The following is a 13174-nucleotide window of genomic DNA, read 5'->3' on the forward strand; positions in this document are numbered from 1 at the left end:
GCTGGGAATTTTCATAGCACGTGGGTGGGCTGAGTGTGCATGGACACAGTCTTAGCAGTCCACCTGACAACAGGGCTGTTGGGGGGAAGGCTCTTCACTTCCCTCGTGCCTGTACCTGACAGACCAGCCACAGGCCACACGTGACACGTGGCTTTGCCTCCACTGTGAATCCCAGGAGCCTGCTAGCCCTGATGTCATGTGTGCCTTCGGCACTGAGGAAGTGGGCGTGTCTGTGCACATGGCTGCTTGTGTCAGAGCAGGGCGTATGGTGGCCAAGTGGCTCTGGGTTTTCTGGGTGAGCGTGTCTCCCTATGGAATCAGTGCACATACTTCAGTGTATGAGTGGATTTCAATTCAGCAAATAATTATTGTGAGCTTTGTGCTCTGCAAAAGCAACAAAGCGTTGCCATGGGCAGGGAGCCTGGGAGTGTACATATCTGCATTGTGTGTCCCCTCTGTGTGTCTTTGGGAATGTGTTCTTGGCACGTGTCCTGCCTTAACAAGGCATTTGGTGTGTGTATGTCTGTGTGTCAGCGCCCGGGTGCTGTGTGCGGCTGCTCGCTCGCTTTCCACCTTCACTTGTGCCCGCAGTCAGGCTCTGCACGTGCGCCAGCCCCCATGCGCACGTCCCCGAGTGACCTGTGCGCGGTGTGCAAGGACCTCCGGGTCGTGTGCACTTGGTGCGCTCGTGCCAGTCTTTCCGCACGCACGAATGCACCTCCACATGTCTGGGTGCACGTCCCCCTCGGTGTATGCACGTTCCGTGTGCACGCCGCCCGTGTCTGTGCGCGGGGCGCTTCACGCGCGCACTCGGGCCTGCGGGAGGCCAGGGACCCTGGCCAGGCTCCACGCGCCCCGCGGGGCTGACCTCCTCCCCCTCTCCCCGTGCCCGTTCGCGGGCCTCCGCGATTGGCCGCCCGCGCCCTCGCAGCCGTCACCCCTCCCTCCCACCGCCACCCGCGCGCCCGCGGTCCCCGCTGTCCCCCGCGGTTCCGGCGAGGCCGCGCCGCGCTTGCGCTCCGCTCCCATTGGCTGCGCGCGCCTTTGTGTGGCGGCAGCTGCGGCCCCAGCGCCTTTGAATGTCGAGAGGGGCCGGGAAGGGAGCCTTTCCATGGGCNGGATGGTCCTGGTCCACGTCGGCTATCTCGTGCTTCCAGTGTTTGGCTCTGTGCGAAACAGAGGTATCGCTTTTTCCTTTCGGGGTCCGCTTCGGAGCGTGGATCGCCGCAGGCACCGGGGCGGGGGCGGGGGCGGGCGCCGCGGGCGGCAGGGGGCTCAGGGCACACCCGCGGGGATGCAGGGCGAGCAGTGGCTTTTCCCCTCTCCCTTTTGGGGGACCCCCCAGTGTGGGGGTGGCCGCCCTCGTGGGAGCTTTTGTAGTGAAGTTAGGGTTTGGCGAATTTGGGTCCCTCCCTCCCCAGCCCCATTTTTTATTCTTTGCGGCGGACGCGGTTCCGCCAAATCACAGCCCCTTCCCCTAATACCTAGCCCTGTATGATCGAAAGGAGAGAGATACATGACCGTGTGCGTGCGCGCGTGTGTATGTGTGTGCAAGCATACTTGGCTTTCTGTTATTTGGTTTTTTTGAGGCATATGTATGTTTTTGTGTTATTTGTGTTTGTATTCCTTCATCTTTTGGTTATCGCTGCCGCTGGCTGGTTAGATGGGATCTGGTTATCTGCCCTATCCCGTGCCCCAGCCCCCACCCTCTGGTGGGCACTTGCACGATTTCCTGTCCCGTCCCATCCTTTTCTCCCCTTTAACCCTTTTTTGTATCGCCCTTGTGCTACACCCCCCCCCCCAATTGTCTTTGTATGACAGTTGCATTTATGGATTCAAAATGCTTGGGTGTGTATGTATGTGAGCGTGTGTGTAAGTGTGTGTGCGCCTCGGAGTCAGACGTGCACTGCTGTGCACCCCTGGTCCCGGCCGGAGCGGGGTGCCCGGCCTTCGGGTGTTGCGCTGTGTGTGCGGATGAGGTGGGAAGCTGCCCCCACGCCAGGCCTTTGCCCTGGGCAGGCGTTGACAAAGCAGCAGGCCGGCGCCGGCTTTGTTTTTAACTGTGATATATGGGGTGTGTTTGCACGGTCCCCTTCCCCACATCCCCTTTCCCTTACATTCTGCTTCAACAATAGCTTGGTTTCCCCCTCTTCTCCCCCCCCACATTTCTTCCATTTTCTTTTAATCAAAAATTCCCACCTCCCAAAGCGAATCCGAGATGCATTTAGATTCTTTTTTTTTTTTTTTCTTTTTGTATTCTGCCTTTGGACTCACATTTCTCTTCTTGGAAATGTTTCTGCTACCCTTTCCCACTCCAAGTCTGCTTAAATCCCTGCTGGCTAAGGCCCTCCCCCACTCCCCCCTCCCTCACGCACAGAATGATGTCTTCCCTTTGCGACCAGGGCTGCTCCACCGAGTCAGAGCAGGGGGTGGGGTCGCGGGGCCAACGCTTTAGTGCGCCCCAGGGGCCCGATTGGGCAAGAAAATGAAAGCCCGGCCCTCTTTCTTCCAGCCCAGCTGTCCCCAGCCCCACGCCTCTCCCCAGAACCTAAAAGGCAAGGTTGGCCCCCTTAGGCCTGTTTGAACCGCAGTTTTTTTGTGTGATGATAGAATGATGACATTCTGCATTTATCAAATCTTTTTTTTTCTTCATTGTGTAGCTCAGTGAATGGTCAACTCGCTGCTGTGTGCGCTGTGACCCTTCTGCCTCCGCATTTAGCTGTATTGTGACACCCCTCTTAACCATCTCCTGTCTCCATCTGAGGAAAGCATTGCTATTTAAGCGGCAGTATCCCTATCTCAGGCCGGCCTAGCGGTGGAGGGGGTGTGGGAGGAGTAGGATGGGGCGGGGGCTGGTGAGCTCTCCCTGGAAATGCCAACCCCCTCCCCCAATACACAATTATGCCTTCTTACTTGGCATTTCCTCTTAAAACGGGTGTGGAACATTACACTAGGCAGAAATTCAAAAATGATTAAGAAGGATGTTGAGCCCGAAAGTATAATTATCCTGATTAAATCATTATCATCCTCATTAATACCACGGATCTCTAAATACCATTGCAGGATGCCGACTTTACGTTTTGAAATTCAAACTGCTCAGCTGCCTTTAAATTTTATTTTTAATATACTCCCCCCCCAAAGTCCCCCTCCCCCCCCAATAAATTCTGCCCGTCAGTCAAAGTTTACTTTCATGGCAAACACAGCCACAGGAAATTCAAGGGCTGAGGGTGAGTCGGGCTGTGGGTAAAATTTAGCACAATGAGATAAGAATTCATGACCTTTCGATAGAGGATACTAATGCTTAACCCAACAAGGTCCTACACCACAATCTTCTTGTAAAACTATTAGATAGCTTGCCAGCTTAAGTCTGTTCTTTTTAGTTTCCATTGTAGTAGTGTAGGATGTAGGCCATTTCAGAATAGACGTAGAGAAATAACCATTTTTGTATCTTCATCTTGTTTAGCTGAGTACATTGCACTGTAAATCCCTGTTAAGTGGATTCCTTTTGCCTTGGCTCGGAGGCTCTAGCCCTGAGTTTCCCACTTACCTGGGTGGCCGTCGGCTAGCTTCTTGGCACCCAGACATAAGTGAAGAGAGTACGTTTAGTCGGAGGCAAAAAATAATAAGTATATATGTTTATGTATGTATGAAAATCTTGGATGAAATGACAGTTGCTGCTACTCCCTAGCCTCTGAGAATTTGGGGCAGCAAGGTCCTTGGCTTCAGGGGGAGCCATGGCCATGGTGTCTTAATTGTTTAATTGTACGATGTCAAGAGCATCTTTGGACACCCGCCCTGGCCCTCAGAACTTCCCCTTTAACAGCCGGCTCCCTTCTGCTGCCTCACCAGCCGGACCTGCTTGAAAACTGAAACAAAACAACGGCCGTAATGTAAGAATAAGGCCCCTACTTCGAGGGCCCTTCCAAAATAAAGTCCCGAGTGGCTGCCCCAGATTGCCATTTGGCAATCTGAAAAGAAAGAGCAAAAACAAAAACAAAAACAAAAACAAAAAACAAAAAAACAAAACAAAGAAGAAGAGAAAAGAATCCCCAGCAAAATGGTTTTCCATTAAACAGGGATAGCGTGTTCTGCTGTGCTGAATTACTTCCTGTTCTTATTTTGTGGGTAATTTTTTCTGTATCAAATATCCTTTTGGTTGTGTATCTTTTTCACCTTTTCTTGTACTAAAACTAAAGCATGATCTGTATTTTTTTACATCCCCCAGTTGACAATGTACAGCGCTCGGTTAGAGGTGTCACCCTGCTGAAACGCACTGTGGTCGTGTAGCCCGGGCCATCTGCTCATTGTACGCTGGCTTTTGTTGTGTTGCCCTTCCGAAGCATGGTGGGCCCAGCCTTTTTTTTTTTGTATCGTGTGCATGATGACATTGTTACACACAGAATCCACTAATACTAATATACAATCTCTCAATAAAGAACTAGTTTTCCTATATTAACCTAGTGTGCTTTTTCTCTTGCTGTTTTCCCATTTATTGTCGTATCCTGCTGTTTAGATTTTTTTCCCCTTGCTTTTCTATCCCCACCCTCACCCACCCACCCACCACTCCCACCTCCCATTGTAAGATTCGAGTGAATGCTTTTTTTTTACTTTTTTTTCTTTTCCTTTCTTTTCTTTCTTTCCTTTTTCTTTTCTTGTTTTCTTTTCTTTTTTCCTTTCTCTTCTTTTCATTCTTTTTCTTTCTTTCTTTCTTTTTTTTTTTTTTTTTGGTGGTACAGATATGGTGATTTTAATCCCAACTAGTCCGTATCTTTTTACAGTAGACCTCTGGGGCCATGGGAAAGGTCAGTTGCCCTGCCACACGGAACAGCTCAGCCGCGTAGAGACAACCCCTATCTTTGGCCACCTGTGCAGCCTGCACATTTCACCGTAGTTTCTAAATTACATGGCACTCAGTTTGTGATGCTGGTGAAGAGGTGGGGATACAACACTTAGGTTGAGAAAAGGGATACTGTTCTTAACTAGCAATCTTGTAGCTTTTCAGACTCGCCTGAAAAACCCATTTTTAGTTGTGTTTTAACTTTTCCTTTTACTGTCTCATTGATTTACTGTCCTTATAAATCATGCCGGGGGTAACATGTTATATGTAGTTGAAGCCATGGTCTAGAATTTTAAAGTGCCCTCTTCTATGTGCATCTTTAAGTTCTTGGGACCTGCAGTGTAAGTTTTGCATTGAGATCGAGCATAAGGAAGATGTTGGGAACAGAAACCAACTCAGACCACCCCCACATTTATCCCAGGGTCAGCAGCCTGACCTGTTACCGTAGAAATAAGAGGGTCTGTGTCCTCTTTAGGCTGTAAGCCACTTAAAGCTGATTATAGCCTAGTTCCCGGACAGCTGCCTCATCTGTGGTCCTAGTGCCTCTCTTGAGAAAGAAAGCCAGATCTCTGCCATTGTGTGTGTGTGTGTGTGTGTGTGTGTGTGTGTAGGAGGTGGGGTGCAGATCAGGAGGGAAGTCGGGACCTACCCCCAAATTGAATTGGAAGAAGAGACCTTAAGTTGTTATCTGTTTTCCATAATTACATTTGGGAAGCCAGTGGAGAGGTATTTTTCCCCCAGAGTGGAACCCAAATTCAAGCATTTGTCAATTACACCTATTCAATTTCAGCCCAGAACAAGTCTTGCTAAATGAGGCATTTTAGACACCTAGGAAATAGGTTGATTAAAGAAATTCACAGTTCCTCCAAAGGGTCATCATTTTGGAGCTGTTCTTCCTTGGGCCATACCTCCTCTTCCCTCCCCGGGGCTGTCTCCTGGGGTCCCTCTGCCCCTCTGCTGGCATTCCTTCCCCACGTAGGTGCACCCTGCCTGACCGCAGTGCTGCCTTGCCTTCTTTGTGGCTTGGTGGGACTCTCCTCTCCTCCCATTACTGCCCTTTCTGCTCTGGCCCTTTGTTCTTGTGCTCTCCCCAGCCTGGGTGGGAAAGCTGAGCTGATTTACTGTGACACATGGACACACATGGAAGTTCCCAGCGGAGGCTCATGCTGTAGTTGGTGCAAGAAGAGATATGCAGGCCTTCAAGGATTTTTTTCTTTTTTCTTTTTTTTTTGCTGCTTCTTCTCCTCCTTTTTCTTCTTTTATTTCGGTTTCCACGAAACTTTTAATTTTTTTCCTAGTTTGAGAAAGCAAAAGCAACCATTCTCCAACCCATCCTCAACAGTGGTAAAACTACCCCAAAAATCGGGTGATGACCCTTGTTTTTGTCCTAGAGAGCAGTGGCTTTTATTAGATTGATGTTAACCAGCTCTAAGATTGTATTTCTCTAGATTAGTGTTATGTATGTCAGAATTAGTCGATCGATACATTGCAAGGATGGTCTCATAATCTAGTGATAATATAGAAAGCTAGTGGGGTTAATGGGAAGTCATGTTTCAGCAATTTATCAAATGCATATTCTATTTGCACCCAGATTGTCAGAAGAAACACTTTCAGATGAAGAAGCCCTTTCCCCCTTGACTGGATGATCCAATCATTACAAAGCCATTGTACTTTGTATCTACTCTCTCAACCATCTGACACGTATCTGTTTTAATAACTTTTGACTCCAGGATTTTGGAAAAGCCATCTGTTACTTAGATCCTAAACCACAGACTGTAGTGAGACGAAGCACAGCTCTTGTTTACCAGTCTTCTTTTCAAACAAAAGAACTCTTGAAACCAGCAGCAGATAAGGACCACTTAAATGACGGACTTTCTTAAATAATAGTTATCCATAAACCAGCCAATACTATGAATCCCTTGAGATTAGGGGAAAAGACCATCAAGGGTCTCGATGCTCTAAGATACAGGTGACAGAGAATGGGTCACCTCTCTTTGTCTTACAGTTTGCTTACCTTCTGCCCCATCCTTTCCCCCCACATCCTTCCCATGTTTAAATAAACAGCCTAAGGTGTCCCACTGGAAAACTTAACTGGTTTCCTGCATTAGGGAAGCAACAACTCCGTGCTGGATCCAAGTGCATTGTGAAGCCCCTTTCCTGGCCAGGAGACCCAGGCCCCCGACTCCAATTCAGGGTGTGACTCTGGACCTCTCAGTCCTACCTGACTACTGTTTGCACGAATGTGCAAGATGTTTGTGCCTTAGTTTTTCTGTGGATCTAAGTAGCTCTTCAAAAATTCCTGGCTTAACATAGAACGAACGTGAATCAGTATGTATTAGTTTCCAGCACGGCTTAGCCACGGAGGAGCCAATATATTTCCAGGAGAGTTGGGGGAGAAGCGTGGGGACAGTTTGCCTTAGAGAGACTTTAAGGATCTTCTGGATGACTTAGAAACTAAAAGCAAACATTGATACCCTGCCGCAGATCCCACTTGCAATGCCTGTGACTTCATGTGTTCAGTCATTCGTTCATCCGCTCACTCACTTGTTTATTCATGTAGTTAATGGGTGTTTACTGAATACCTACTTGGGGCCAAGTTAAGGGGGATATGAAAGCAATGCAGGACCTGGGTACCTGTCCTCCCGAGGCTTATGCTGAGGCTGGGAGATGAGTGCTTAGGAAACCAGATGCTGTCTAAGATGTTCTGTGCCGAAGCACCCAAACAGATGGCAGAACATCTGGACTGGGTGAGATGGAAAGAGCATGGGGCTGTCCAGGGGTTAAGTCCTAGCCCTGTCTTGGCTCAGAAGGGTGAATATAGACCACTGCCCTGAACATCATCTAAACAGTGACCATCCTGATACCTGATAGGGTGTGTCTAGACTGTTCAAAGGCACCTGGCACACAGCAGATACCTAGGGCCTGCTAGGTGCTGCCCCTCCATCCCCCATAACCGTAGGAATTTATTGGTGAGGGATCAAATAAAGTCTCAGAGACAACCTTGCTGAAGAGGTGGGGTTAAGATGTGCCCCAAAGGGTGGTGTGCATCAGGAGGGAGGAAGAGGGAGAAGGGCTCTAGGTGAGGTAGGGAAGGAGGAAGACTGTGGCTAAGGCCAAGAGGCTCTGCTGATTTGGCAAGAACAGGAAGTGCATACAAGGAGGGGTGTGTGTGTGTATGTGTGCACGTGTGTAGGGGTATGTGTGCAGGTCTGCTGCCTTACATGGCCTCAGGAGGTACCAGGACCATTGTCTGTCTTTGAATGGTTCTCCCCAGAGCACAGCTCTAGGAGTTAAGCAGCACGAGGTCTGGAGAATGTGGGAGAAAGGGCCAGAAGATACTTCTGAGCCAGTTTCAGAAGGCCTTGGGAAGCTCCAGTTGAGTTTGGACTTGCTCCTTTAGCCATTGGGTGCTCTCTGGGGGGAGTGGTATTTCAACATCTCATTGTGGCAGCTGATGACAAAGGGGTGAGCCGAGAGGCTGAGGCCAGGGAGGAGGCCATGGCAGGCTTCCAGGGGTGATGGAAGCCTACACCAAAGGTCTGGGGGATGGGAAGGACGGTTGCCACGAGGGGCCTTACCATAAGAAGCAGTGAGCAGAACTGAGTCTGGCGGAGGGGCTGAAGGGCAGGGAAGTCTCGGGGGTGTCGGGGAGCGAGTAAGACCGTGAAGAAAACTGGGATGATGGGGGCAACAATCAGCTTTAGGGAGAGATGAGTTCAGTGAGTTTGAGATGCCAAGAGTGACAGAAGGAAGGGCACCATGGCACTGTCCTGGGATTAAAGACTTCTAGTAAGTACCCAGTGGGGTTAGGAAATTCACTTCAGTAAAAATTCTTCATGTTTCCATGACAACTGCTCAGAAACCTCTCTCTCCAGTCTTGGAATCCCCTTATCTGATCGTACGCACACATCTTTAGTTGGGAGGCCATTCTCTCTGTAGCCTCTCTTGCGACATGGACCCCCTGAGTTCTGCGCCCCGCTGTGTCCTAATATCTCAGTCTGAATTATTTTCATCCAATTTCACCCTTCTTGAGAAGAGAAACTCCAAGGCAGGCAAGTGCCAGGGTCACGGCTTCACGGGTTTGCAAGGAAGTTGGCTCTGCCCATGTGAGGAGGAAGAGCTTGGGGCTTCAACAACTTCCATCTAGGTTCCATCATGGAAGGACTAGAATGACATTTTGGAAGGGTTAGAAAATAGACCAAAGGGGGAAAAAAATCTCTGAGGTGTCCGCCCCCCTGAGATCATGCTAGTGAAATTCCTCCCCCATTTCCGTTCATACATATATGTATATTTTTTGTCGAGCTACAAAAACAATAATCCTGTATTCTCCATTTTTTAAAAATGCAACATGTCACAGCCTTTTCATGCTTTCCTATGTTGCTTTGACAAGCATCACTTTTAATGGCTGCACGATATCCCTGTGAACCATAGCTCTGCCCTTGGGCTCGGTGGCATGGGAGGCACTCATATGGCCCTGGGTTGCAGGGCTGCGGCAGGCCTCAGGGGAGGAGAGGTCAGTGGGCGGCCGGGCGCTGACAGCTCCGAATCCTCTCTGCTCGCGATCAGCCCTTCCCATCAATAGGCCCAAATAGCTGGAGGGGAGGGCAGGTCTGAGAGGGCTTGCGGAAGGAGGAAGGTTTGCAGAAACTTTTGAGATCTAGGTGCTGGTCTTTGTTCTGCACAGGCTTCTGTGATCTTGGGCAGGTCAACTTCCTCCCCAGGGTCTCAGTTGGCCTGCCAGTCAAATGGGGAGGATAGATCCATCATGTCTTTCTTACAGGACTTGTCCCGTGAAGTGATGCGTAGGAAACAAAGCAAGAAGCCGGCCCAAGGCGGCGGTAGCAATCATGACTGGCATGACCCGGTGCTGGGCCTAAGGCGGGCCATGAGGTGCAGTGGGAACAGCTGGGCTCGCAGTCCTGCCCCGGGGACCTGTGGGGCCGTCTGACTGCTCTGTGCACTCACTTGCTATCTGCCAAGGGGGCTAATGGCCTAGTGGCCCCTTCCTGCTTGAAAACACAGGGGTTTCCCGCAGGTGAGAGGCACCTTTCCTCACCTCTTTGACTTTCCACAAGGGCAGCAGCCATGCACTTTCTAGCGCTCAGTAGCGAGACCACCTCCTCCGGGCAGCCGGGTGCTGTGGGAGGGCAAGGAGCACACCCGCGGGCCTGAGCTCAGGGGGGACCCGCTTCCCACGCTGCTGCCGCTGCTGCCGTGTTCGCCCTCTGAGCGCGAAGTTCCCCTTGTTCCCTGATGCATCCTTTCCCTGAAACATCCCCCTGGGGCGCCCAGGCCCAGGCCGGCAGGCCTGTCCCATCAGGGCTCAGCCACGCCCCCAGGTAGCGGGGTGCAGCTAGGAGAGGAAGCAGCAGCGCTGACTCAGCAGCAGCCTGCCACGTGGAGAGGGGGTGGAGGAGCTCTCCCAGACTGGGAGGAAGTGCAAATTCGGCCAACACCTGTCTCAAGGAAGGGCAGGAAGCTTTGCAACAGCTGCGGCTCCCAGTCTGGGGCAGAGAGTGGGAGGGTAGGGGGGGAGGCGCTCTGGAGTGTTCCCCTCCCCCCATAGCCAGCTTCACTGGGGCTCTGCTCCCCCAGCAGCCGGGGCCTCCATGCCACCCCTCCCCTGTGCACAGGCCTGTCTCCCAGGACCACCCCCTCCTAGAGCAATTGCTCCTGTTCCCAAACTCTGTGGGCGGTAATGGATGAATGCCTCCCCCCAGGGCTGGAGATACCAGGAGCCTTCCTTAAGCCAAAGGATGGTCCTCCCTGTAGGGCCCTCAGCCTCCAGGGCATTCCCTAGAGGTAGAGCTGGAATGGACTGGCCAGGAAAGGGCCCTGCTGAGCAGCGTTGAGAAATCGGACTCTGGGTAAGGTGAGGCATGACCGGGGAAACACGGGGTCCGCAGACCCTTCTTCAAGGCTTCCTGCACGGCCAGTCACCCGTGGCTCAGTAGCCCTTGTGTCCAGCTTGGTGGTGAGGGAGACCAAAGAGGCAGCTGCACAGAACTTCAGCCCTGATTTAGTCAGAGCTCACCATAGCCCCTCCTGAACCCCGGGTTAGGTAGACTGTGGCCCTGGCCTCCCCTTTGGTGGACCCACGTCCCTCGGGGCATAGGTGGAAGTCAGGTCTAAAGCGGGAGCTCAGTCTGCTGGTCTGGAGGGAAGCACCTGCTGGACTTGCTTTGGCTGAGGGCATAGATGCTGAGCCTGTCCCTGACCGGGAGGCAGGGCTGGAGCCAAGCCAAGAGGGGAAGGGAGGTGAGAGGCTGCGGGAGGGAGCTTGGGCCCCGCCAGAGCCCGAGGAGCCCAGCCTTCTCCCTGCCAGGAGGAATGGGCTTATGGGAGGGGTGAGGGGAAGAGAGGTCACAGGTGGTGAAGGTAACCACAGTCAGGCAGCCCTCCCCTGGTCAGGTGAGCTGGGAACATGACGGAGAAGGTGGGCGAGGGGCCCAGACACGAACCTGGGGTGCATTTTTCCGTTCTATCCCGTTTGCATCCTGAAGGGCCCTTGACCCGTCCAAGCTTCCCCCAGGAGACAGGTGGAGGAAAGAAGGAGCACGTATGACGGGAAGGTGGGAGGAGGGAGTTAGAGACACGCCCTGTTGTCACTGTCCCCACTCCCACTCAGCAGGGGCCGCGTGTCATCTCATGAGTACTCACAAAGTCTCTGCCCATACCCGTGGTGACCTTCCTTATGCTCACCGTGGTGGGGTGGTCCTGGCCCACCCTCTGGGGGCACCCAGACTAGAGGGGAGTTGGGAGGGGTGTGCAATACAGAGCAGAGCCCTTGACTCTGGGCAGAAAGGGATCTTGCCTGGCCTCAGTATAAACATAGCATGGTTTCCAGTTTTACTGCTAAATCTGGGGGAAAAGGGGGTTTTATATTAGACTAGACAAGGAACTCTCAAGTCACCAGTTGCAAATGTTGCATGAACTTTTGAGTGAAAATATAGGACTTTGATGACATATTTCATACGGGGAGGCCAGACCATAGCCCTTTGGCTGGGGGCTGGTTGTTTCACACCCCTCTGACATTCGGGTGCTCCCAGGGAAGAGTATGAGGAGTGCCAGGTGAGGTGAGGTCTCCTCTTCACAGAACTGGAAACCCAAGCCTGTCCAGTGGCTGGAGTTGCAAAGCCAGCTCATTGAGCACTCCAGTCAGGATTGGGAACGGAGTCTCTTTTGACTCTGACGGGCCAGTGCCCTTCTTGGGTCTTGACTTAAGGCGAGTTGGAAGCGGCCTGAGCTCCAGCAGCTCCAACAAGGGTGGTCGAGTGATGCTTTGTCAGAGGCACAACTGGGTGAGGCTGAAGACGGTGTGGGGTTTGACTGGGTAGAGAAAAGCATGGTATTTCAGTGTGGTGGCCAGTCTGCCGTGTTGTTCCCCTAGTCTGGAGAGCCAGGGCCAGGACTGGGAGCGAGGGTTTGAGAGGGGAGTTCGGGAGGTGACATGAATCCCATGAAGAAGCACGTGAGGGAGGCTTTCCTGTGGGGGATGCCCAGCAGAGCGGTCCCCAGGACTCTAAGGACTCTCACTGTTACTGTTGTAAAGTCTTCACAGCGGCTTCCCCTTCTCTGCAGTTTTGAGTTCATGGTTTCAGTTACCCACTGTCAGCTATAGTCCAGAAACAGATGCTCTTCCTCCTGACATATGGTCAGAAGGTCAGTGACAGCCTAACCCTACGTCTTAGGGCCCCGCATCATTCACCCCACGCAGGCATGTTATCACCTCACATCATCACAAGAAGAAGGGTGAGTACAGTACAGCGAGATATTTTGAGACGCAGACCACATTCACATAACTTTTATTAGAGCTTATTAGAGCAATTGTTGTAATTTATTATTAGCTATTGTTAATCTCTTACTGTGCTTTATTTATAAATTAAATTTATCCCGGGCATGTGTATATAGGGAAAAAAACATAGTATATATAGGGTTTGGATGCTATCTGTGGTTTCGGACATCAACTGGGGGTCTTGGAACATATTTTCTGTGGATAAGGGGGAAGGAACTAGGGTAGAGCATAAAATTTGCTATTTGAACCCATTTAAAGTGTACAGTTCACAGGCATTGAGTATATTCACAACGTTGTGCCACTAGTACCACCTTTTACTTTTAAAACCTTTTCATTGCCCCAAACAGAAACTAAGGGCCGCCTTGACTTTGAGGCCTGCTCCTGGGCCGGGCAAGGCTCTGCTGGCTCTCCTTGGAGACGACTGGGGACAGTAAGGGGTAGCAAGAAGTGCACAGATCTTGGCCTCCAGAAATCTTGGGTTCAGTTCTGGCTTAGCCAGGTGACTCTGGACCTCTCCAAGCCTCATCTCTTCATCAGAAAAA

At 51.4% G+C, this 13174-nt stretch overlaps 1 protein-coding gene across 1 annotated transcript in view; it reads left to right on the forward strand.

The window, feature by feature from the left end:
* Nucleotides 1-1120: 1120 nt before the first annotated feature.
* The window catches only part of RNF165 (ring finger protein 165), a 108284-nt gene continuing 96230 nt past the window's right edge, over nt 1121-13174 (forward strand). Inside the window, exon 1 of the mRNA XM_034642682.1 lies at nt 1121-1181. Coding sequence (XP_034498573.1) covers nt 1121-1181 — 61 coding nt within the window. The remainder of the gene's footprint in view (nt 1182-13174) is intronic.

The sequence above is a fragment of the Ailuropoda melanoleuca genome, chromosome 14 (assembly GCF_002007445.2).
Source record: "Ailuropoda melanoleuca isolate Jingjing chromosome 14, ASM200744v2, whole genome shotgun sequence".
Taxonomy (NCBI): domain Eukaryota; kingdom Metazoa; phylum Chordata; class Mammalia; order Carnivora; family Ursidae; genus Ailuropoda; species Ailuropoda melanoleuca.